Here is a 21,775-nt window from a genome sequence, read left to right on the forward strand (position 1 = left end):
CCCCCAGTGAGATGCCACAGGGAGCCAAGAGCCCTCTACTGAAGTGTGGTGTAAGTAAACGTGTGGACTGACTGACTGACCGACCTTACTGAGGGCTGGGTGATGCTGCCTGTGGAGAGGATGCACCTGGGAGGCAGCTCTCAAGTCTTTACGCAGCTCTCAAGTCTTTACCTACCTCCTTCCCCAGGGGCTGCCTGCTGTGATGGTGGTGTGGAGTTTGGGCCCGATGTCACATCTAAGTGACCTGTGAAAGCAGCAGACAGACTCGCCCAGAACCCATCTCTAGACGCCTAAGAAAGAAAGATGGATGGGTAAATGCTAGTATGATTTCCACTTTACAACAGACTCTGAGGTAGAGAGCATTTGTTCTTATACACAGCCAAGAAAAATACCCAATTATTTCCAAATAAAGCAAAAATTGGAACAGACTGGAGTGAGAATGGGTTCCACCACCAAGCCCCACAAGACAAGATGGACACGGCAGCTGGTTCTGGGGTGCATTTCTAGTGGACTTTATTGTCCTGCTCCAACACCACAGTAGAAAGGGACCTGCAAGCTCCAGGCCTGTACCATGTGTCACCACAGCAAAAACATGACCCACTTGAACACACTCCTGTCCCACCCACCGGATAAATATGTTACAATTAAAAAAAAAAAAAGAATACAACAGAATAAATTAATAACTTAAGTGATTGATTAGGCACCAACAGTGATTTGAAAATTAAATGTCAATTTTAAATGGTAACAAGACAAGAACTCACTCACTCAAGACTGGGCTTCCACTAGCCCATTTTCTCTTCCTGACAAACAATGACAATTCTGCGTGAAATAATTCTAGATTTCAAGACACAAGTAGCCAACAAATACACAACACGTGCCACCAGAAATCACATGACAGCCTGGATCTCTTGGGGACCCCCCCCCCCAGCAGGTAGCCCATTGTGGTCCCAGGTCCTAAACAGCAGGGCTAGTCCCAGAAAGACGACCCCCACGGAAGGGCTTTAGCGCTCCTGAGGCCAGTCTGGCTTCCCCTGCATTTTATGAAGGCCCAGATGGGGAAGGAAGAGCTCTGGAAATGGGATAGGGGTGCTGGGCCGAGATGTCCCCATGGGAGAAGGGGGCCAGAGGGAGGATGAGCTGAGCCCATGCTCCAGTAACTTCAGAATGGTTGTGCTTTTGTCACAGGAATGGGGCATACTTTAGTGGTTTCCAATGTAGAAGTTAAGTTTCCAACGTAGAAGTTAACAAAGTCAAGCTAGGAGGGGACTGGGGATAGGTACTGCCCACCCCTGGCCATCCAGATCCCCCAGAAAGAAGTTACAGAGGAGGGAGTCTCCCCTTCAAGCAGCTGAGCACCAGCTGTGGATGGGACCTCACCGCAGCTAATCCAACCTCCCATTCCACAGACAGGCAGATCAAGGACTTGAGACACCATCTCCCTATTTCTCATTGTTCTCACTTGACTTAACCTTGCAGAAGTGGAGCTGGAAGTGGGTGAAGAAGGCTCCTTGGAGAGCCCCAGGCAGGGGGGCCTGTGTGAAGCAGTGCTGAGTGGGAAGGTATCCCCTTTCCGTAGGCTCAGTCCTCTCCAGGCCCCCAGGAGAGGTGGACTTTGACCCATAGATAGGCCAAAGGACCAGTTTTTTCAACTGAGTTGACTCCTTTGTTGGAGGAGGTAGTGGGTGGAGGGTGGGGATATGCTAGATACGGCTGGTAGTTTGGGGCCTGTGAGCCAGAGCTTTGCGTTCAAAAGGTCAATTTCACCTCTCATCCTTCCATCTCTACCCCTACACTTGCACCCGAGGGATTTTGGTAGTTACCAGAATCGGGGGCTGGAAGGAAGCCTCCTGGGAGATTCGATTTGAACACCTCAGTCGCTCTCCGAAGATTCCAGCCAGGTCCACTCACATCATGGCACACTCAGAACATGCTCACATGTTTATGGGAGGCTGCAATAGTCTGGGCCCACTTGTGGCTGCTGCGGGTACAGGGAAGGCACCAGTTAAAAGCTCTGTCGTATGGGGCCCCTTGTAGAGGGCCTTTAAGGCACACATTCAGGGCTGGGCAGAGTGAACCAGCACCCTGCCAACTCTGCCCAGTGTAGCTACCACCACTGCTTCCATTCACTTATTGGAACACCAAGGCATGGCCCCTGCACTTCTGAGTGGCTGGACCCATATGCTCAAAGGCCTTTTGTTCCCAAGACACAAGGCTTTCCAAGCCTCTCCTTCCTTCTTCCTCCACTGGACCCAAGCCCTGCCCTCCTCCTCTGTAAAAATCTGACTCATCCCCTTCTAAGGCCTACCTCAGGCACTCCCTTTTCCTAGAATCCACCTTCCCTGATCATTACCCCACTCCTGCCTCTGACACCAACCTCCCTAAGTACTTCCTCTCCCCTCCATCAGCATTTGAAGTCTCTGTCTGATGGCCATCACCACTGTCTCATGTCCTTGTCCTTTTTCTGATTGTGGCTATCTTAAGTTCAGGGAGAAGGTCTGATTGATTCTTGTATCCTTAGTGCTTAACCCCAGAAACTGGAGACAGCAGCCATTAATAAATACTCCTTGAGTTGATCTAAACTAATGCTAGGAGGAGAGGTGCAGCTCTTGAAGAAATAACTTCTTCCAGGATGGGACTTAGAGAATGGCTAGGCCATTGGTCTGGTGAACTATGCATGCTCATGGGAGCTGAAAGGGGAATGGGGGCAGAGGACAGTGGTAGCTGTCCCCATCAAACATGGCAGGAAGTCATTGTTTGGGAGGAAGAAGTTCTGTTCACCCCAGGGTAGAATGAAACGTCTGGTCTGTCCTGTTGCTTCTGAAACTCTTGAAAATTTAGTCAAGAACAGTCAACATAAAAACATTCAGATCCCCCACCCTTAGTTTAAGAGAAGGAACCTTGGGTGATGCCCTACACCCCATCCCTGCTAATCTGATGGCCTTTCAAACCTGGGGAGGAGAGTCCAAGATGGCTCCTGGAATGCTACGGAGCAACAGAGGGCGGATGAGCTGAGGAAACACTGGGCCAGCACCAGGCCAGACTCGTTCCTACCCTGCGATCTGACATACGCCACAGCCCATGGGCACAAGCTGTCAGCCATGCCTGATGTGGTCCTCTAGGCATCATTCTGCCCTGCTTTCTCCTTGTCCTGCCTGACCCGCTGTCCCATCCTAGGAACGGTCCTCATGTCACACCACCATGCACACCACTCTTGCACGTGTCCCTCCTTCACTTTCTGCTCCACCCTGCACCCCCAAGGATTGCGTTGGGCACCCCCCCACTCCCAGGCCCTTTGGATGTATTTCCCCACTTGCTACATGGCCTTCACCACTGCTTCACATCTGTCTGCTACCTCTGTGCCCGACTTCCACTGCACTGCTCACTGCAAAGAAACTCACTTCCCGACCCCACTGCAGAGTCCCCTGCACTGCCCTGTGCCTCTGCCCAGCCTGTGCCTGTCCCAGGGTTTCCCTCAGTCCCTGAATCACCCCCATCCACACCACACTCCCTCCCATATTCCCCACCCCTTTACCATGTGTTCCTGCCCCATGTGCTTGGTCGCCCAGCTTGGTCCAAGCCTTCCCCTGTATGCTGCTTTCAAGGTGGGGCTGGCGGGGGCCTCTGAGGGGACTGGGGAAGAGGACTAGCCCTTGGGCCTAGAGTGGCCTGTAGCTCCAGAGTTCTGGGGACCCAGACCCCACAGTGTCCTTGTCATCTCCACCACCCGAGCTCCAAGCCCTGCTCCTTGCTGCTCTAGATTGGCCATCAGTTTTCCCTTCCTTTTGTCCTTCATCTTCTGCCTCTGCACCCCACAGCAGCTGTCCTGCCATGGCCTCAGCCTCAAAGTGGGTTCCCTGCAGATGTCAGCTTTCCCTCTTCATCTGGGCATCTAAGTCCTTTACTCCTCAAGACCACTGCTGAGCCTCCTTCTCCACCATCTCCTCTTTTAGTGACCTTGCTTCTCTCCTGCCAAGAAAAACAGGAATGAAGAAGTCCATTATCCACTTTGGTCTGCTGGTCCTTGACTCCCTGGGTTGGTGAGACTTGTCTTCTGGGACTGAAGGAGAGGTAGCCCAGTGGCCGGAGGGAAGATAGCTGAGGGCTGTGACTGAACGTGAGGTGTGGAATCTGGCTCAGAGCCCCAGCCCTTCCCTCCAAACATCTGGTAGAGAGTCAGGTCTAAAGGACAGGAAGAGGCTGAAGGATGCTTTTTGGAAGTAGCTCCTAACTAAGGTGGGTGGAGGCATGGCCATTACTGATAAAAATCACAGCTGGGCCCCGAGTGGGCAGAGGAGGTGCCTTGATCAGGCCCTCACCTCCCAGGGGAAGGGTTCAGGGTCCCTGATGTCAAGTGCTTTGAAGGCTGAGACTGGCAGAGTAGAGAGGAGGTGGATGGGAGGAACAACGGGAGAGGGGAGAGGGGAGATGGGAAGGGCCAGCTCTGGAGACGCTGCCTCCTGGGCTCTGCGGTGGCCCTCTCATCACAGCTTGGCACCCTTGGAAGGCTCCGAGGACTGCCGCACGTCTGTCCACTCCTGCATGGTGTTCTGCAGGGCCTGGGTCTTCTCCTTGTCCACCTGAACGTAGTCCACCTTCTCATCAGAAGTGACGGATGAAGTAGATGGCTGAGGGGACAGAGTGGGAAAGAGGGAGTAGCTGTGAGTTACCAGTTAGGTGGGGAGGAAGAAGGTGGGCACGGGATCTTCCTGAGCTGTCTGAAGGGGAGAAGAGCATGGCCTCTGCCTGCCACTGACCAGCCTCAGGAGCCTGGCTTCTCTTTCTGAATGTGGGCTTGAAAGCTCAGACTCCAAACTCATCATCCCTCCTGCAGGATGTAGCAGCACCTGCCAGCCCTTACTTCCCGGCTTCTGGGAGGACCCAGGCCCTTCTCTGGCCCTGGTGGATGGGTCCAGGCCCTTCCTTGGCCCTGGTGGATGGGTCCAGGCCTTCATCTCTGCCTCCACCCATCTCTGTCAGGTCGCTCATCCAGGGGAAGGAATTTGCTAGGTGCAAACAAACATCAGGCACAGGACTTTACGTGCTGTGCTCACCGCCACCCTGTGAAGGGGAACCATGCTGAGGCACAGCTCTGCACCCTTCTGTCTAGACTGCTTAGCTATAAGGATACCTCCTGGGGAGGCTTTCCCAGGCCTGGAAGTCCCTTCTGAAGGCTGATGTATCGACGGTAGGGCTCTGGGACCCACTCGAGAGCCCAGGACCAGGAGGCAGTATCCTCATTCCTGGATCTGTTGCTGATTCACTTTGTAACCTTAGGACAATCAGATCTCTGTGCACTCATTTGCCCATCTCTACAACACGGGGGATGGGCTGACTGATGAGGTTCTCTGACTGAGGGTACTGTGCTCTGAGAGCAGGAATAGGAGTCTTTAGACCTAGATGAAAGCTCTATGACTAAAGATGCATCATAAAAGCTGGGTACTGGAGCAGGAGGGAGGCTGAGTGCTGCTGTTCAGTGTTGAAGGCACCCTGGCCTCCATGATCTCTGCCTCCGGGACCCTGAGAGCTCTTACTGCCCCCCCCAACTCTACTCCAGGCACCTTGCGGTGGGGGCTTGGGGAGCTCGGCTGGAAGTCCAGGGCCAGATAATCAACGCTGCCGGTGCTCTTCTTAGGGGCAGGACTGTTCGTGCCACTGGGAACGGGAGATGCAGACACTGGGTTTTGCTGTCACGAGGAGGAAAAAAACTGTGAGTGACTGCAGAAAACAGACTAACCCACCACCCAGAAGAACACCTCTGGGAGTAAGAACACTGTTTCCCTGAGCCCTACTCTGACTCATGCACCATGCTAAGGACTTTTCATGTTTTCATTTTAATCCTCATGACAATCCTGTAATGTAGGTATGATTACTGTTGATACTGTTTAAAGCAAAGATGAAACTGTGGTTCACTTTACTTTCAGAGAAGTGACTTTGCCTGTGGTTGCACAGCTGTTGAGTGATGGGAATCAGGTCTGTTTTCTGACTTCCAAACCTGTGCTAACCCCTGTACCACACTGCCTCCTTTATAGCACATCAGGCCAAGTCTCATCAACAGTGGCTCTCCTGAGACATCCAGCCTTTGCTTGCTGGCGCTTAAGAAAGGAGCACATTTCCTTTATGCACTGGAAAGTTTTCTTCTGTCGCACCAAATCAGCCCCTGTGAAACTCCCACCTGTGGCCTAGAGTGGGGTAGTCACCCCAAAGCAGCTTGCTCCCCCGCCTAGCTCCTCCAAGATCTGAAGAGGGTGGCTTCATCTCCAGGCTGCACAAGCCCGCATTTCTTCAGATGACACGCTCTAGGATCCTGTCCATCCAGGCTCCTGCTCTAGCAGAGCACCACCTCCTCTAGAACTTTCTGGAAGTCTTATTCTAATGAGAAGGTGATAGTCCTGTGTTCTGTTTGTTGGCTGCTTTACTGGTTGGTTAATTCATTCTTTCACTATCTATGCAGTGACTACCAGGTGCTGGGCAGTTACGCCCTTAATGGAAATCTCAGGGAAGAAATATCCTCCCCTGCCTGTGTTGATAGCTCTATTATGGCCTCACCAAAGTGAGTTATGTGCACGTATGCCTCTCACCACTGAGGAGATACCTCCACCACTGAGGAGATACCTCCAGCACTGCCTATCCAAGGGCACAGATCATGCCACCCATGTCACTGCCATGAGAGGCAGGCCCCTGCTCTTGAAGACCATGACTTCGTTGGGACAGGTCTCATGTCTTCCTTACATCTGATGACAACTCCTACTGCTTGATAAACAGGTGCTCAAGAAGGGTTTGTAGCAGGAGACTAAATCATGAATAATACAAGGAGTCCCTGGGCTGCGGTGAGTTAGCTAAGCTGGGAAGTGGGGAACTGAGGGGTGGGTCCCAGGGGACTTGAAAGGCGTCATTCCAGCGAAGCCCGAAGGACTCACCATAGGGACATAGTTCTCTTCGCTGTCTCCTGAGTCTGTGCTGGTGATGCTCTGGGTGGAGATGGGGCGGCAGTACTGGGAGGAGCTGGAGTTGAAGGTGTGGCTGTTGTGGGAAGGAAGAGTTAACACTGGGGAAGCTGCATGGCTCCTGCCATGTTTCTAGCCTCCAGCTGGGCCCTGACCCTCACACACCCAGACCTCAGCCATTAGAGCTGCACACTCCATCAGATTAAGATCTGATATAGGGCAGGTATAATTATTCTCTTTTACAGCTGAGGAAACCAAGCCACAAGACATCGAGACATGATCAGCTAATGATAGCGTTAGCATCAGAATCCAGCTGTCCCGGCCCACAGGCCAGCTACCACATCACTCATTTTCCCTAATGGCCCGACTCCAAGCTCCCACCCCCACACATAGGCACTTACTTGGCCCTAGACCAAGACTTGGTGATAGGTGACTTGAAGGGGAGTTCATCGATGACGGTGTTGTTTCTCAGGTCAAGTGGTGTTGGCTTTGCTGGAGCAGGAAAAGAAAGTCTGGTAATCAGCCAGTAACGATAATGCTACACATACACACCTTATATATAACACATGAGCATGTTTATAAAGGCCTGCAAAGTCATTCCAGTTTCACACAGGGAAACTGACACTCAGCGAGGTTGTATAATCTTTGCCCATATTGATGAGCCTTGAAGTCATGTCTTCAGATTCCAAATTATATATTCTTTCTGCTGTATCTACGGTAATTATATTTTCAGAATCAAAAGTGGGGACACAGGGTTTGACAACAGATTTTTCTCCCTCAATTTATGACTTCATTTAAAAATAAAAGACTATATATAAAAATATATTTATATATTAATATTTATAACAATATATACTATTTATATATTAACATACATATATGTATTTTTTAAGACGGGGTCTCGCTCTGTTGCTCAGGCTGGAGTGCAGCGGCGCAATCTCAGCTCACTGCAACCTCTGCCTCCTGAGTTCAAGTGATTCTCCTGCCTCAGCCTCCCTAGTAGCTGGGACTATAGGCGCCTGCCACCACGCTTAGCTAATTTTTATATTTTTAGTAGAGACGGGGTTTCACTATTTTGGCCAGGCTGGTCTCGAACTTCTCACCTCAGGTGATCCACTCGCCTCAGCCTCCCAAAGTGTTGGGGTTACAGGCGTACAGGCGTGAGCCATGGCGCCCAGCCAAGAGACCATATTTGAAGTGTAGATGGTCACCGTGACTACTCCCTGCTGGCTCCTGGCCAGGTCGGTGCAAGCCACAGTGGAGGAAGGTAGATGCCATAAGGGCTTGAGGGCTTCAGTTCCACATGCTAAGATTTGAATTCCCTGTTGGCCAGACCCACAGGGGGCTATCTCTGCCTAGCTATCCTACTCCTCCCTTTGAATCCTTGCCACTGATCCAATGCCAGGAGAGTGAGATTGTAGCAGACGAGGAACTTGCCTGGTCTACATGGAGGGGGCACAAAGCTGACTTTACTGAACGCCTGCTATGTACCAAAGTACTATCCTAGATGCTCTCCTTTGCAGCAAACCTGGGAGGTAGGAATTACCATCTGCATTTCACAGATAAGAAAACTGAGACTCAGATTTTACATGATTTGCCCCAAGTCACACCTCTCAAGTCCAGGATCCACGTGACCCCTAAGCAAATGGAAAGAGTCCCTAGCCACTGTCCAGAGATGGGACAGGGGAAAGAATGGACTTACCTTTCCGATCAGGTTTGAGGTTGCGGTTGACAGGGGGTGGCTGAATCTCACTTCCTCTGCTGGGGCCTCGGTGCACAGGAAGAGTTGTTGATGGGTAGCCAAGTGAGTCAAAGTGATGGGCCCCTGGGCTCATTGGGATGTAGACGCTCTGGGAATTATCACCTGCTCGTTCCATGGCCAACAGGGTGGAAGAACCTGGATTCATGGGCACATAGTTGTCTTCAGAATTGGTGCTGTCCGATCGGCCCACAGTCATTTTCCCTGGCTAGGGAGAGGAACAGTGAAAGAAATACAGCTGTTACTAGCAAGAAGAAACAGGAAGGGGGTAAGACTTTGTAAATGAGGCAAGACAAGTCATGACTGGGTTAGCTATACTTTGAAGCTGTAAGGGAGACCTTGGGGAGACCAAATAAGAAAGCAGAGTAGTGGGAGGCTGAGGCAGGTGGATCACTTGAGGTGAGGGGTTCGAGACCAGCTTGGCCAACATGGCGAAACCTCCTCTCTACTAAAAATCCAAAGTATTAGCTGGGCGTGGTGGCATATGCTTGTAGTCCCAGCTACTCAGGAGGCTGAGGCACGAGAATCGCTTGAAGCTGGGAGGCCAAGGTTGTAGTGAGCCAAGATCATGCCACTGCACTCCAGCCTGGGTGACAGAGTGAGACTCTGTTTCAAAAAATAAAAAATAAAAAAAAGGAAGCAGAGTGGGAGACAAGAATATATGAGGTCTGTGGGCCCCTTCAAGCCTTCACGATCCTTTGGCATCCACTAATAATTTTTGATAAATCTAGAGTATAAAATATTCTTGGTGACTGGGTCCACTTGGCTTTCTGGACGCCTGACCAACACTGTGGGTAGCATAGTCCATAGACTGTAGGTTTGGTTCAGGACCTGCCCTCCACCTCAAGTCCAGACTCACCACTGGCAGGTCAGCATCTCAGGCCCTGGATCAGAACAAGGAGCATATTAGGAGTCCTGGCTCTGGAAGGTGAGGTCTGGGGCCAGTTGTGTTTCCCCAGTCCAGGTTTCTAAGTACCTGGGGCTCACTCCAGGCACCTAGGGGACCACCAAGCTGCAGTCAGAGCTTCTCCAGAGTTGTGTGATACAGCAATCCCGGTTATAGCCTTCCTCTAACTCTTGCTCTATCTGCCGTGACATACAACTAAGCTGCTTCTGCCTTGGTTACCTGATTTCACTGTCTTTTCAGTGGGCCTGAAGCCAGGCCCTGGTCTTCTTGCCTGACACCTTGGAGAACTGCGGTTAGCATCTTCCAGAGGGCAGCCTGGGATCCTGCACTCAAGCCATAATTCTGCCACTTAGCCTGACTGTGAGTACCACCCTTGCCTGGAGTCTCACACTGCAGCCTCCCTCCTGCATGTGAGGCCACATGGGTAAGGTTGCTGTCTTAGAAGGTCCCCCACCGTGCAGCCTGGGTCTATTGCATTCTAGATCCTCTGCTTACCTACAAGGTTGGTGAACCTTGTAATCCAGTCTACCTTAGCACATACATTTCTTCCAGACTAGAATACTTATATCTTACTTGTCCAAAGACTCAACGCAGGGTTCTGAACTGAGACAAGAACTTGGGCAGGGTCCTAAGATGGAGACGCCATCACTCTTTTGGGGTTGTGCTTTTAATTCCATAAGGTGTGACCTTTTACCTAACCAGGCCGGCCTGAGGACCCCTGGTTAACCCACACTCACCAGGAAAGAGCCGACTCCATCACTCATGGATTCAGCAGACCGGCCTGCACTCTCTCCACCACGCTGTGGGTACTCGTAGGTCTCACAGGAAGAAGCTGACAGAGGAAGGAGGATTCATAAGTACTCATGGTTGATTCATGTGTTGACACTTCCCCATACCCTCTCCAGTGTGGTTCAAGGTCTTACTGATACTCCAGAAGATACTACTATCAACCCCAAATGATAAGGAATTTCTTCGAACACATCACTCCTCAGTTCAAAAATTCCTCCTGGGCTTCTAGATGTAGCTCCAGTGTTAGCATCTGCAGAGAAGCTGTCCTTGACTACTCTACCCTCATCTATGCACCTCTCCTTTGACTCCTATACCACTCACCTGTCCTGCTCACCCCAGCCATCACTTCTCTGAACACCACAGTAACAATACTTGTCCTGATTTATATGTGTTGGTTTTATTTTCCCAATGAGAGGTAAGCTCTGAAGGGCAGGAACATATTTTATGTATGTCTTTATCATCTCAGTTCCAAAGCACAGTATGACTGCTCAAATTGTCGATGGATTGAAAGACGGCAAAGAGGTCTAAACTAGGAGCTGGGACTCTAGGGTCTGAGTCTCATCTCTGGCACAATGACTCTGCAACTCTATTTAAGTCTCTTTAACTGTCATTGGCCTCATGTGAGATGGAGACAAGGAAGTTTTGTCCCACCAACCTCTCTGCCTGGCTTAAACAACACGATGGGCAAGAAAAGGCTTTGCAAACCATAAAGCAAGATGCAAAATGAAAGGAATTAATATTGTTCTATTTTTTCATCATACAGAGGAGGTTACATGCAGAGTTGGAATACTGTCAGTGGAAAACAAGTAACAATAGAATTTAGGTACTTCAAATAAAAGTTTTGACTTCAACCAAAGAGATTCAAGTATGATTTAGAAAATATTAAGACCTCGTTTTGCTTTAGCAGTCTGTTAGTCCACACAGGTTTCACTCCAGTTTGGATTGATCTTCTGAATTTATTTTTTAAATCTTTGATTTGATTTACAAATGAATAAAATACAATGATTTGGACTTCTAAACCCATAATATGTTATACTGTGGTTAATCAAGAATGTCCTATTCTCCATTAGTAGAACATTAACTTCTCCGGGGCTAGCTCTGTTAGACAACTACTACTAACAGCCTCCAGTGCTGGAGGACCAACTGGTAAGGGATCTGGGTAGAAGACACCTATGTTTTTGAGTATCAGTGACCTAGGTGGTTCGTAAGTTCCCCTCGGCCATGGATGACCAAAGACCATCAAACTATTGAGAACCCCTGTGTTACCTCCTCCTCCCTCTGAGTCTCAGCTAGGACTTATACTGACCTCGGTGAAGTCGGCTGTTGTCCATTGCAGGGAGGGTGTTGCGTCTGGGGATGGTGGCAGCGACAGATCTGCTATTTTCACTGATTGGCGGTCTCTGCTGAGGACTGCCCCATCGAGGTGTTTCTGCCTGACTTGGCTTGGGGGGGCGGGGTGGGGGAGCTATGGCTGAGTCCCCAGGAGTGGCCACTGTCATGGCATTGTGGTTTTTGTCCAGAGTGAATGTCCTAGGGATCTGGTAGGCTGAGAGTGGGGTGGCCGGAACATCCATATTGTCTACGAGGAGGTCCCCAAACTCCCTGCACAGGGTGTTGCTGGGCGTCTTGAAGGTGTACACATCCTCATTATCTGTCTCAGAGCCTGTGAGGCTGCCCTTGGTGTGGCCATGGGAGGCCAGGCTGCGGGGGAGGTCGTAGGTACTGTCTCTGAATTCTGTATTGTGCCGGCTCGGCTTGGGAAGGCTATAGAAGCCATGGACTTGACCACTGATCCCGTTGACACAGTGTCCATTGCCCTGGGCAAGTTTTTGTACAGCTGTGTCACTCCTCATGAGAAAAGAGGCTCTGGTGCCCTGAGAGAAGCTGGCACTCCTAAAAGAGAAAGAAGGGAAAGGGCAGGAGGGTGAGACAATTACTAGCTGTGTGACCTTGAGGCAAAGCACTTTCTCTTTCTATACTTTGGTTTAGGCATCTGTAAAATGGTGACTAAAAGCATATTTTGAAGGTTGTTCAGACTCTAGTATATGAATGCTTAAACAATGTTAGACTTCATCCATCCCCCATCTCCAAATGGCAGTTAATAGCAGGGGTTATAACCCCCACTCCCTGAACAAGTATCAATAAGCCAGATGGACTGCCTATTTGTTCACTGTTTTAAGTACCGCAGAATATGCACATTCGAACAGAAATGTTGTGAGACAGTGGAAAGAACCTTTAAGTTGATGACAGGAAACAGCAAACAAGTCATTTTACCTCTCTGAGTCTATTCTGCCACTGTGAAACTAGCCCATGGGTATTGATGTTGTAAGTTGAAAAGAATTATTTGGGTCAGGTGCAGTGTGCAGTGGCTCATGACTGTAATCCCTGCACTTTGGGAGGCTGAGGTGGGAGGTTCACTTGAGGCCAGGAGTTCAAGACCAGCCTGGGAACACAGTAAGACTCCATTGCCACCAAAAAAAAAAAAAAAAAAAAAAAAAAAAAAAAAAAAAAGAACTAGCTGGGCAGGGTGCTGCACACCTGTAGTCCTAGCTTCTGGTAAGGCTAAGGGAGGAGGATCGCTTGAACCCAGAAGTTCGAAGTTAGAGTGAGCTATGATCGCACCACTGCATTCCAGTCTAGTAAACAGAATGAGACCCTGTTTCAAAAAAACACACGCCCCAACACAAACAAACAACAAACTATTCAAACGTAAGCTCTAGATTTATTTTCTACCATGATTTATGGTTGGTTAAGAGGCATTTTGAGGGGAAAGATCTCTTTCCAGAGACCTAGAAATCTATAGGAAGAATGGTTTCCTGTTTGGGAACCATATACAGAAAAAGTTTTGATTAGTACATTTTTAAATTTAGGTGTTGGGCAATAAGACAAGCAGTAAAAAGAGAAGAGAAACAAGAGGGGAGACTTGTGTTAGGTTCCAGTACTGCTACTGATACGTGCTGTGTGTATCACCAAGCCTCCTCTCTCAGGTGGGACCTAGTACGTCACAATGATTTCTAAGGGCCCATCTGGCCCCGATGCTCTACAAGCCCTTCGTTTCACAAGAGTGGTTTTCAAACTAGATTCCAGGTTCTCTGTAGGTGCTTTGGGAAATTGGAGGGTGAGGTTCTGAGCAAGCAGGGATTTAGGTCTGCTTCTTTAGCTTGTGTATGATTCTTCATAGGATTTCACTTGGGGAAAAAAAGAATCAATCCTTTGTAGCAGGGATTCTAAGCCTTTTGGAGGCTATAGGAGTTTTTAAGATTCTGGTCAAAAGCTCTTGGAGTGTCTCATCAGAAAAGGCAAATCTCATATACATATAAACTTGTTGGGGCTGTAATACATAGCCCTCTGAGGCCAATCCCTGGACCTTTTGCCTTATAGAAGCTCTCTCAGCTCCTGAGGAGTTTGTTATTTACAGATGTGGCCACCAGATGGTGTTAGAAAATAGGGGCCAGAGCTTAGAACGAGGAAACAGGTGTGTAAGCCAGGCTTCCTCTCATGTAAACTGTACCCATGATGGCTAGGAATTCCAGGTCAGTCTCCAAACCTTCACTGATGCTCCTCCTTGGGCCTCTGCACTCCTCCTCCCTTTCTGTTCCATTCCAGACACATAACCAAGCCAACAGCCATGGGCTTGGATGATTGAACATCTAGGCTTTAGATAATGTAGTGCTTAGGGAAGAGGACGGGGGTGGCGGGGGGAGCGAATGGTAGACATAAGGTGTTAATGTTGTATGCATTTTTTTGGTGCCTTTCATTTTGCTTTTTTTGGAATTTCCAACTCTCTGTTGGATGCTCCCATCTGGATTTGTTCATTTTACATTTACTGATGTCCTAATTTCCATCTGGGCCAGGCAAAAGGGATACAGAGATGCCACCTGCCCAATGAGGGGTGGTCTGGGAATGTCACAGTAGTGCAGGAGATGACATGGATGCAAATCATTACAGTCAAGTAGGGGTGAGTATGTAGCTGTTGACAGTTGGTATTAGCCCTTGCTGGGGGTGGTGGTAGACAATGTCAGGGAAGCCTCCTTCAGAGATGTTATATCTTGAGTGAGTCTGGAAGGATGAGCCACAACTGGCCAGGCAGAAGGCAGGAGAAGGGAAATGGTGTTCTAGTTGAAGGCTCAAAGATGTAGAACACAACCTGGCAAGTTCTAGAAACTCGAAGCTGCTCAAGCTGCAGCAAGCACATTAGAAGGCAGGGCTGAGAGAAGACACTGGAGGCCAGGCCAGGACTAAAGGGAACGGGGAGCCTCTGAAGGATTTCAAGGTGGGGATGGGGTTGCAAGAGCATCACAGGTACCCTGCAATAACCTTCAACATACTCAAGAATGAACTCATCATCTTCCTCTGGAACTCTTCTCCTCCTGCCTCTCTTATTTTGGGAATGGCACCAGTTACTCAAGCCAGAAACCTGGGAGTCACCCACATTATGATTTCTGCCCAGGGCCTCTCTGATCCTTCCATCCTACTAATATTTACTTTCCTAACTTCCCAGTGTAAACATTTTCAACACCGCCTCAATGCTTCAGGATTAAGCCCAAACTCCTAGGTTTATCCCAACTCATCTCACCAATCTTTTCTCTTTAGTTCCCTTTTCCACTCTAGGATCCAAACCAAACTTTGCAGTGTTCCCTGTGTGCCCCAGTTAGTCAAGCATTGGGCTTTGCTGCATTGTTGGGCTGTGTCTGGAAGGCTTCTTACCTCAATCTGGCAAGTTCCTACTCCATTTATCCTTCAAACTCATCTCAGAAGACACATTTTTAAGGCCATTCTTACATCCTCTACCTCTAAGCATTGCTTAACTTAATCACTTGCTTAACTTTGTTCTTGGAGCAGGTAGCAAGTGTTACCTGTATTAGGCACCATTACTACTTATCTCCGCCAACAGACTGTGATTTCCTTGAGGAAAGAAACTGTGTCTTACTCATTTTTCTCTCCTTAGCACCTAGGTTAATGCTTGTTGCATTATAAATAATGAATAAACGTTTGTTGTAAGTAAGCAAATGAATAAACAAACGTATGTTGCTGCTATCCCTTTTCCTGGGCTTGGCCCAAACCTTCTGATCAGCAGATCAAAGCCCTTCCTCTGTAGAACCCACTAGCTTACGTTCCAACTTCCCTCTACCCCGGCATCCTCCTGTCTCGCTCACAGAACTACTCACTCATCCCTAAACATGTCCTGTGTAGTCTAAACTTCAGCCCTGGTCTTGCATTACTCACCTCCCTGTGGAACGCTTCCTTGATACATCAACACCTTACACAAAGTCCACAAGAAGCCTTTTCACTCTACAAAGGTATTACAGGTCCCTAAGTCTCCTTTTTATGGTAATCATTCCTTCCTCTGTGCTACCACAGCACTCTGTGCTTCCATCGCGACACTCACCTTATTCTGCCTTATGTCAGTTATTCAGGTCTGTGTCTTTCCACTTCTACCAGACCATGTGCTCCTAGAAGGCAGAGGACCATATCCTGTACCCTGGCATAGTGCCAGGCATATGATAGATAATAGTGACACATGTTGAGGGAGACTGATTATCACCTCAGTAGCCAAGTAAGAGGAGTTGAACAAGGGACTCTTGCCCAAAGTTACATACTCAGAGGGCAGGGAATTTGTTCTAGCAGCCAGGTCTCTGGGTGCCCCCACTGTGCAAACCATGCTACAATGTGGTCCCTTTGGGCAATAATCCAGATGGGGAATTCCCAATACTCAGCAGTCTTATGGCCTTTAGTATTTTCATGTAAACCTTAACTGAGGCCTGTGTCACTGTGATGACCTGAGTTGCTTTTGTGGGATGGATAATCCACCTGGAAGTGGTGGATTTGGAGAGAGGCTTCTCTTCCAGGACTGGGCTTACAGAAGCCTTATAAAATAGGCAAGATACTATGCCATACATATCACATGTGATCTCATTTTAAATCCTCCTAATAGTTATGAGACACACCTCTTACTTTTCACATTATCAGATGAGGAAAACAGTAAATGGCAGAGTTGGGGCAGGAAGATACTCAAACACAAGCACGTATGGGAGCTCCCCAGAATCAAAAAGAAGTTTGAGAGAAGATATTCCCTCAAGCCAGCAGTGCCAAGTGCCTTCCCTTTCCATTCCTGGCCAATGGCTCTTCCAGAGGCTATAGAGGCTATTGCCACCATACAGTCTCTCCCTTGGTGCGCGCGCGCGCGTGTGTGTGTGTGGGGTGTGTGGGGGGTGTGTGTGTGTGTGTGTGTGTGTGTGTGTGTGTGTGTGTGTGTGTCGGAGTCTCATTCTGTCTCCCAGGCTGGAGTGCAGTGATGCAATCTTGGCTCACTGCAACCTCCGCCTCCTGGGTTCAAAGCGATTCTCCTGCCTCAGCACCCTGAGTAGCTGTGATTACTGGAGCGTACCACTGCACCTGGCTAATTTTTGTATTTTTAGTAGAGACGGGGTTTCATCATATCGGCCATGCTGGTCTCGAACTCCTGACCTCGTGGTCCGCCCGCCTCAGCCTCCCAAAGTGCTGGGATTACAGGCGTGAGCCACTGCGCCTGGCCTTCCCTTGGCTTTTAAAAATGGTTTTCTAGTTTTTCTAGCCACTTCATTTTGTACTTGTTCTTCCGCACATTTTCATATAATTTTATATACCATACTATATGATGATTTTGCTTTTTTCTATCCCACTGGACTCCAAGAACCCTAATGATGAAGGACTCACTTTGATTTTCAATGAGTATGTTCCCATTTAAGGGTGACTTAATATAAAATGCTTGTAAGTAGATTAAACACCATTTAGAGTTCTGTAACTGTCACTGGCCATGTTTAAGAGGTCATTTGAACTATTCTCTTGCATTTGACCCATTCCAAATGGATCCTTCCTGTGAAAGAAGAAAACTCTGTGTCACAAATCTTTATGAGATGAGGCAATCTTTGTATCTCAAACCCTTCTGGCTGCAGTTCTGAGCCAATTTTGGCAGGACTCTGGTTACAGAGCAAAGCTGTATATGTGAAACTAAAAGTTGTATATTTTGCCTTTGGTCAATCAAAGCCTCTGGTGAATGAGTCAGGGAAGACTTAGAAAAGATTAATGATGGGTAAGCTCTCCATTGACATTTCTAATTTTACCATTTACCCACCATCTTTCTATAGACTACTGCTGCAGGGTCAGTGATTCTGGAATCTCACCAATGAAATTTCACTCCCAGTAACCCTCACCAGAATTATGGCTTTTCAGGGCATGTGACTCACATCAATGTATCATCTGTTACAGGTTTAACAGCCTTCTTGAAATAAGAAGACAGACACTGGCTAGAATCTGGAATGAGGCCCCAAAGGCTGGAGGATAAAAATAAGTCCAGTGAAACCAACTTGTCTTCAAAGAGAAAAAGAACTCTATTTGTCTTGACTCTGCCAGTTCAAAACTCTTTCCATTGGCAATAGATATTATTCTGAATAGTTACTTATTTTAGCTCAGTGGAAGACCTGCATTTTTGAGAACTGAAGTTATTTTAGCAAGAATACATATTATCTAGTACTTGAAGGAAGACTAGTGGCTATTATTGCAGTAAAAGTGATGATAAATACATAATTCACAGTTTTATTTCTAAGGTGCTTAATTTACTGTATCTTTACAATCAGGTTCCCACATAAATGAAAAAAGAGATAGATAGAAGGCTGGTATTAGTAGCCTCAGTAATCCAATCAGACATAGTTATGTCTAGTCTATGCTAGGCAGGATGAATGGGCTAATTCACTTTATACCCCCTACTCAAAAATAATCTTATAGGATTACTTTGGAGATCATATGAGGTACCTAATGTAAAAGTGCTTTGTAAACTTTAAAGCATCATTTCTTTCTTCCAGAGCACCTAGTATATAATGTGAATGTTAGAGGAAACACAGGATTAAAGTCTATTCATATACTTACCAATACTTGGCACTGTTAACTTTTTTTTTTGTTTTTGGTGACAAGGTCTGGCTCTATTGCCCAGGCTGGAATGCAGTGACGTGATCTCAGCTCACTGCAACCTCCGCCTCCTGGGCTCAAGCCATGCTCCCACCTCAGTCTTCTGAGTAGCTGGGGCTACAGGCGTGTACCACCATGCCTGGCTAATTGTTTTTGGTAGAGATGGGGTGTTGCCATGTTGCCCGGGCTGGTCTCAAACTTGTGAGCTGAAGCAATCCGCCTGCCTTGGTCTCCCAAAGTGCTGGGATTATAGGCATGAGCCACTGCGTCTGGCCTGTTAGCCATTTTTATTTTAGCCCTTCCAGCAGAGGTAAAGCAGAATCTCACTGAGATTTTAATTTGCATTTCCCAGATCACTGATCATCTATTCATGTGGTTACTGGACATTCCTATATCTTTTTTTGTTGAAGAATCTATTCACATTTTTTGCCCATTAAAAAAAAATTGGATTGCTCTCTTCTTACTGAGTTGTAGAAGTTCTTTATATGGACCACAAACAAATCCTTTGTTAGATATGCGCGTTGAATATTTTCTCGCATTTTGTGATTTGTCTTTTTTTTTGAGATGGAGTCTTGCTCACTCTGTCGCCCAAGCTAGAGTGCAGTGGTGCCATCTTGGCTCACTGCAACCTCCACCTCCTGGGTTCAAGCGATTCTCCGGCCTCAGCCTCTCCAGTAGCTGGCACTATAGATGAGCACATCCACGCCTGTCTAATTTTTGTATTTTTAGCAGAGGTTTAGCATGGGGCTTCACCATATTGGCCAGGCTGGTCTCGAACTCCTGGCCTCAAGTTATCTGCCTGCTGCCTCCCAAAGTGCTGAGATTACAGGCGTGGGCCACCACGCCCAGCCCATTTTCTTTTCTTAAAGAGGCCTCTTGAAGAACTAGTTTTAATTTTGATAAAGACTACTTCACCAAAAACTACAGTTTTTTCTCTTTTATGATTCTTGCTTTTTCTGTCCTATATAAAAATCTTTGCTTACCTCAAGATCATGGAGATGTTTTCTTCTAGAAGTTTCTTTTCTTTTCTTTTTATTTAAATACAGGGTCTTATTCTGTCGCCCAGGCTGGAGTGCAATGGAATGATCTTGGCTCACTGCAGTCTTGACCTCCCCCAGGCTCAAGTGATCCTCCCACCACAGCCTGCTGAGTAGCTGGGAATGCAAGCACATGTGACCATGCCTGGCTACTTTTTGTATTTTCTGCAGAGACTGGGTTTTGCCATGTTATCCAGGCTGGTTTTCAACTCCTGAGCTCAAGCAATCTGCCCTTCTTAGTCTTCCAAAGTGCTGGGATTACAGGCGTGAACTACTGTGCCCAGCCTAGAAGTTTCGTAGTATTAGATTTTACATTTATGTCTCTGATACTTTTTTTTTTTTTTTTTTTTTTTTTGAGACGGAGTCTCGCTCTGTCGCCCAGGCTGGAGTGCAGTGGCGCGATCTCGGCTCACTGCAAGCTCCGCCTCCCGGGTTCACGCCATTCTCCTGCCTCAGCCTCCCGAGTAGCTGGGACTACAGGCGCCCGCTACCACGCCCGGCTAATTTTTTGTATTTTTAGTAGAGACGGGGTTTCACCGTGTTAGCCAGGATGGTCTCGATCTCCTGACCTCGTGATCCGCCCGCCTCGGCCTCCCAAAGTGCTGGGATTACAGGCGTGAGCCACCGCGCCCGGCCTGATACATTTTAATTTTTGGGTGAGTGGTGTGATATGAAGGGTTGCTGTTCTTTTTTTATTATTCCTATATGAATGTCAAGCTGTTTCAGCATCATTTGCAGAACAGGTTTTTCCTTTCTCCATTGGCATCTATATATTTATATACTTTTAATAATTATATATATTTATATATTTAAAATATTTTTATTTATATATGCATTTAAAATATTTATATACATATATGTATTTATATATATTTCTCTCCTGGACTTGCTAATTCTTCTAGTGATCTATAGGTTTTTATCCTTTCACCAGTACAACATTATCTTGATTACCATAGTTTGACAGGAATTCTTGAAATCAAGTAATATAAATCCTGACTTTATTGTTGTTCTTTTAAAAATTTCTTTGGTTGCTTGGCCAACATGGTGAAACCCCACCTCTACTAAAAATACAAAAATTAGCCAAGCATGGTGGCACGCGCCTGTAATCCCAGCTACTCAGGAGGCTGAGGCAGGAGAATTGCTTGAACCCAGGAGGCGGAGGTTGCAATGAGCTGAGATCATGCCACTGCATTCCAGCCCGGGAGACTGAGCGACAGACTTTCTCCTCCCGGGCCACCGGGAGGGGCTGCCATGAAGGTCTCTGACGTGGCCTGGAGACATTTTCCCCATGGTCTTGGAGATTAACATTAGGCTCCTTGCTACTTATGCAAATTTCTACAGCCGGTTTGATTTTCTCCCCAGAAAATGGGTTTTTCTTTTCTTTCTGAGACACAGTCTCACTCTGTCGCCCAGGCTGGAGTGCAGTGGCACGATCTCGGCTCACTGCAAGCCCCGCCTCCCGGGTTCACGCCATTCTCCTGCCTCGGTCTCCCGAGTAGCTGGGACTAAAGGCGCCCGTCACCATGCCGGGCTAATTTTTTGTATTTTGAGTAGAGATGGGGTTTCACCGTGTTAGCCAGGATGGTCTCGATCTCCTGACCTTGAGATCCGCCCACCTCAGCCTCCCAAAGTGCTCGGATTACAGGCTTGAGCCACTGCGCCCGGCTGGGTGTTTCTTTTCTATCACATCGTCAGGTGGCAAATTTTCCAAACATTTATGCTCTGCTTTCCCTTATACGATTGAATGCCTTTAACGATACCCAAGTCACCTCTTGAATGCTTTGCTGCTTAGAAATTTCTTCCGCCAGATACCCTAAATCATCTCTCTCAAGTTCAAAGTTCCACAAATCTCTAGGGCAGGTGCAAAATGCCACCAGTCTCTGCTAAAACAACAAGAGTCACCTTTGCTCCAGTTCCCAACAAGTTCCTCATCTCCATCTGAGACCACCTTAGCCTGGACCTTATTGTCCATATCGCTATCAGGCTTTTGGTCACAGCCATTCCACAAGTCTCTAGGAAGTTCCAGACTTTCCCACATTTTCCTGTCTTCTTCTGAGCCCTCCAAACTGTTCCAACCTCTGCCTGTTACCCAGTTCCAAAGTCGCTTCCACATTTTTGGTATCTTTTCAGCAACGCCCCACTCTACTGGTACCAATTAACTGTATTAGTCCATTTTCATGCTGCTGATAAAGACATACCTGAGACTGGGATTTTTATTTGGATTGTGTTGAATCTACAGAACAATTTGAGAAAAACTGCCATCTAAATAATAATAGGTCTTCTAGTTCATAACTACTGTACATCACTCTCCATATTTAGGTCTTTAATTTCTACCAGCAACATTTGATAGTTTTCAGTGAAGAGGTCTTGCATGTTTGTTGTTAAATTTATTCCC

The 21,775-nt window shown here is 47.7% G+C and overlaps 1 protein-coding gene across 11 annotated transcripts in view; it reads right to left on the minus strand.

Moving 5' to 3' along the window:
* Positions 1–175: 175 nt before the first annotated feature.
* GAB2 (GRB2 associated binding protein 2) overlaps positions 176–21,775 on the minus strand; it is a 202,899-nt gene continuing 181,299 nt past the window's right edge. For 4 of the 11 annotated variants that reach the window (XM_001164121.8, XM_054662580.2, XM_009423818.5 and 1 more), the window contains 7 exons: positions 11,706–12,292; positions 10,348–10,442; positions 8,647–8,911; positions 7,346–7,436; positions 6,918–7,020; positions 5,559–5,684; positions 489–4,625 (listed from right to left, as the gene is read on the minus strand). In XM_001164121.8, the coding sequence (XP_001164121.2) occupies positions 4,482–4,625; positions 5,559–5,684; positions 6,918–7,020; positions 7,346–7,436; positions 8,647–8,911; positions 10,348–10,442; positions 11,706–12,292 (1,411 nt within the window). In that variant the 3' untranslated portion in view covers positions 489–4,481. Of the gene's footprint in view, positions 291–488; positions 4,626–5,558; positions 5,685–6,917; positions 7,021–7,345; positions 7,437–8,646; positions 8,912–10,347; positions 10,443–11,705; positions 12,293–21,775 lie in introns of those variants that run through there. The other 7 variants (XR_008538100.2, XR_008538101.2, XR_001707453.4 and 4 more) reach the window with 5 other exon arrangements.

Source organism: Pan troglodytes, chromosome 9 (assembly GCF_028858775.2).
Source record: "Pan troglodytes isolate AG18354 chromosome 9, NHGRI_mPanTro3-v2.0_pri, whole genome shotgun sequence".
Lineage (NCBI taxonomy): Eukaryota > Metazoa > Chordata > Mammalia > Primates > Hominidae > Pan > Pan troglodytes.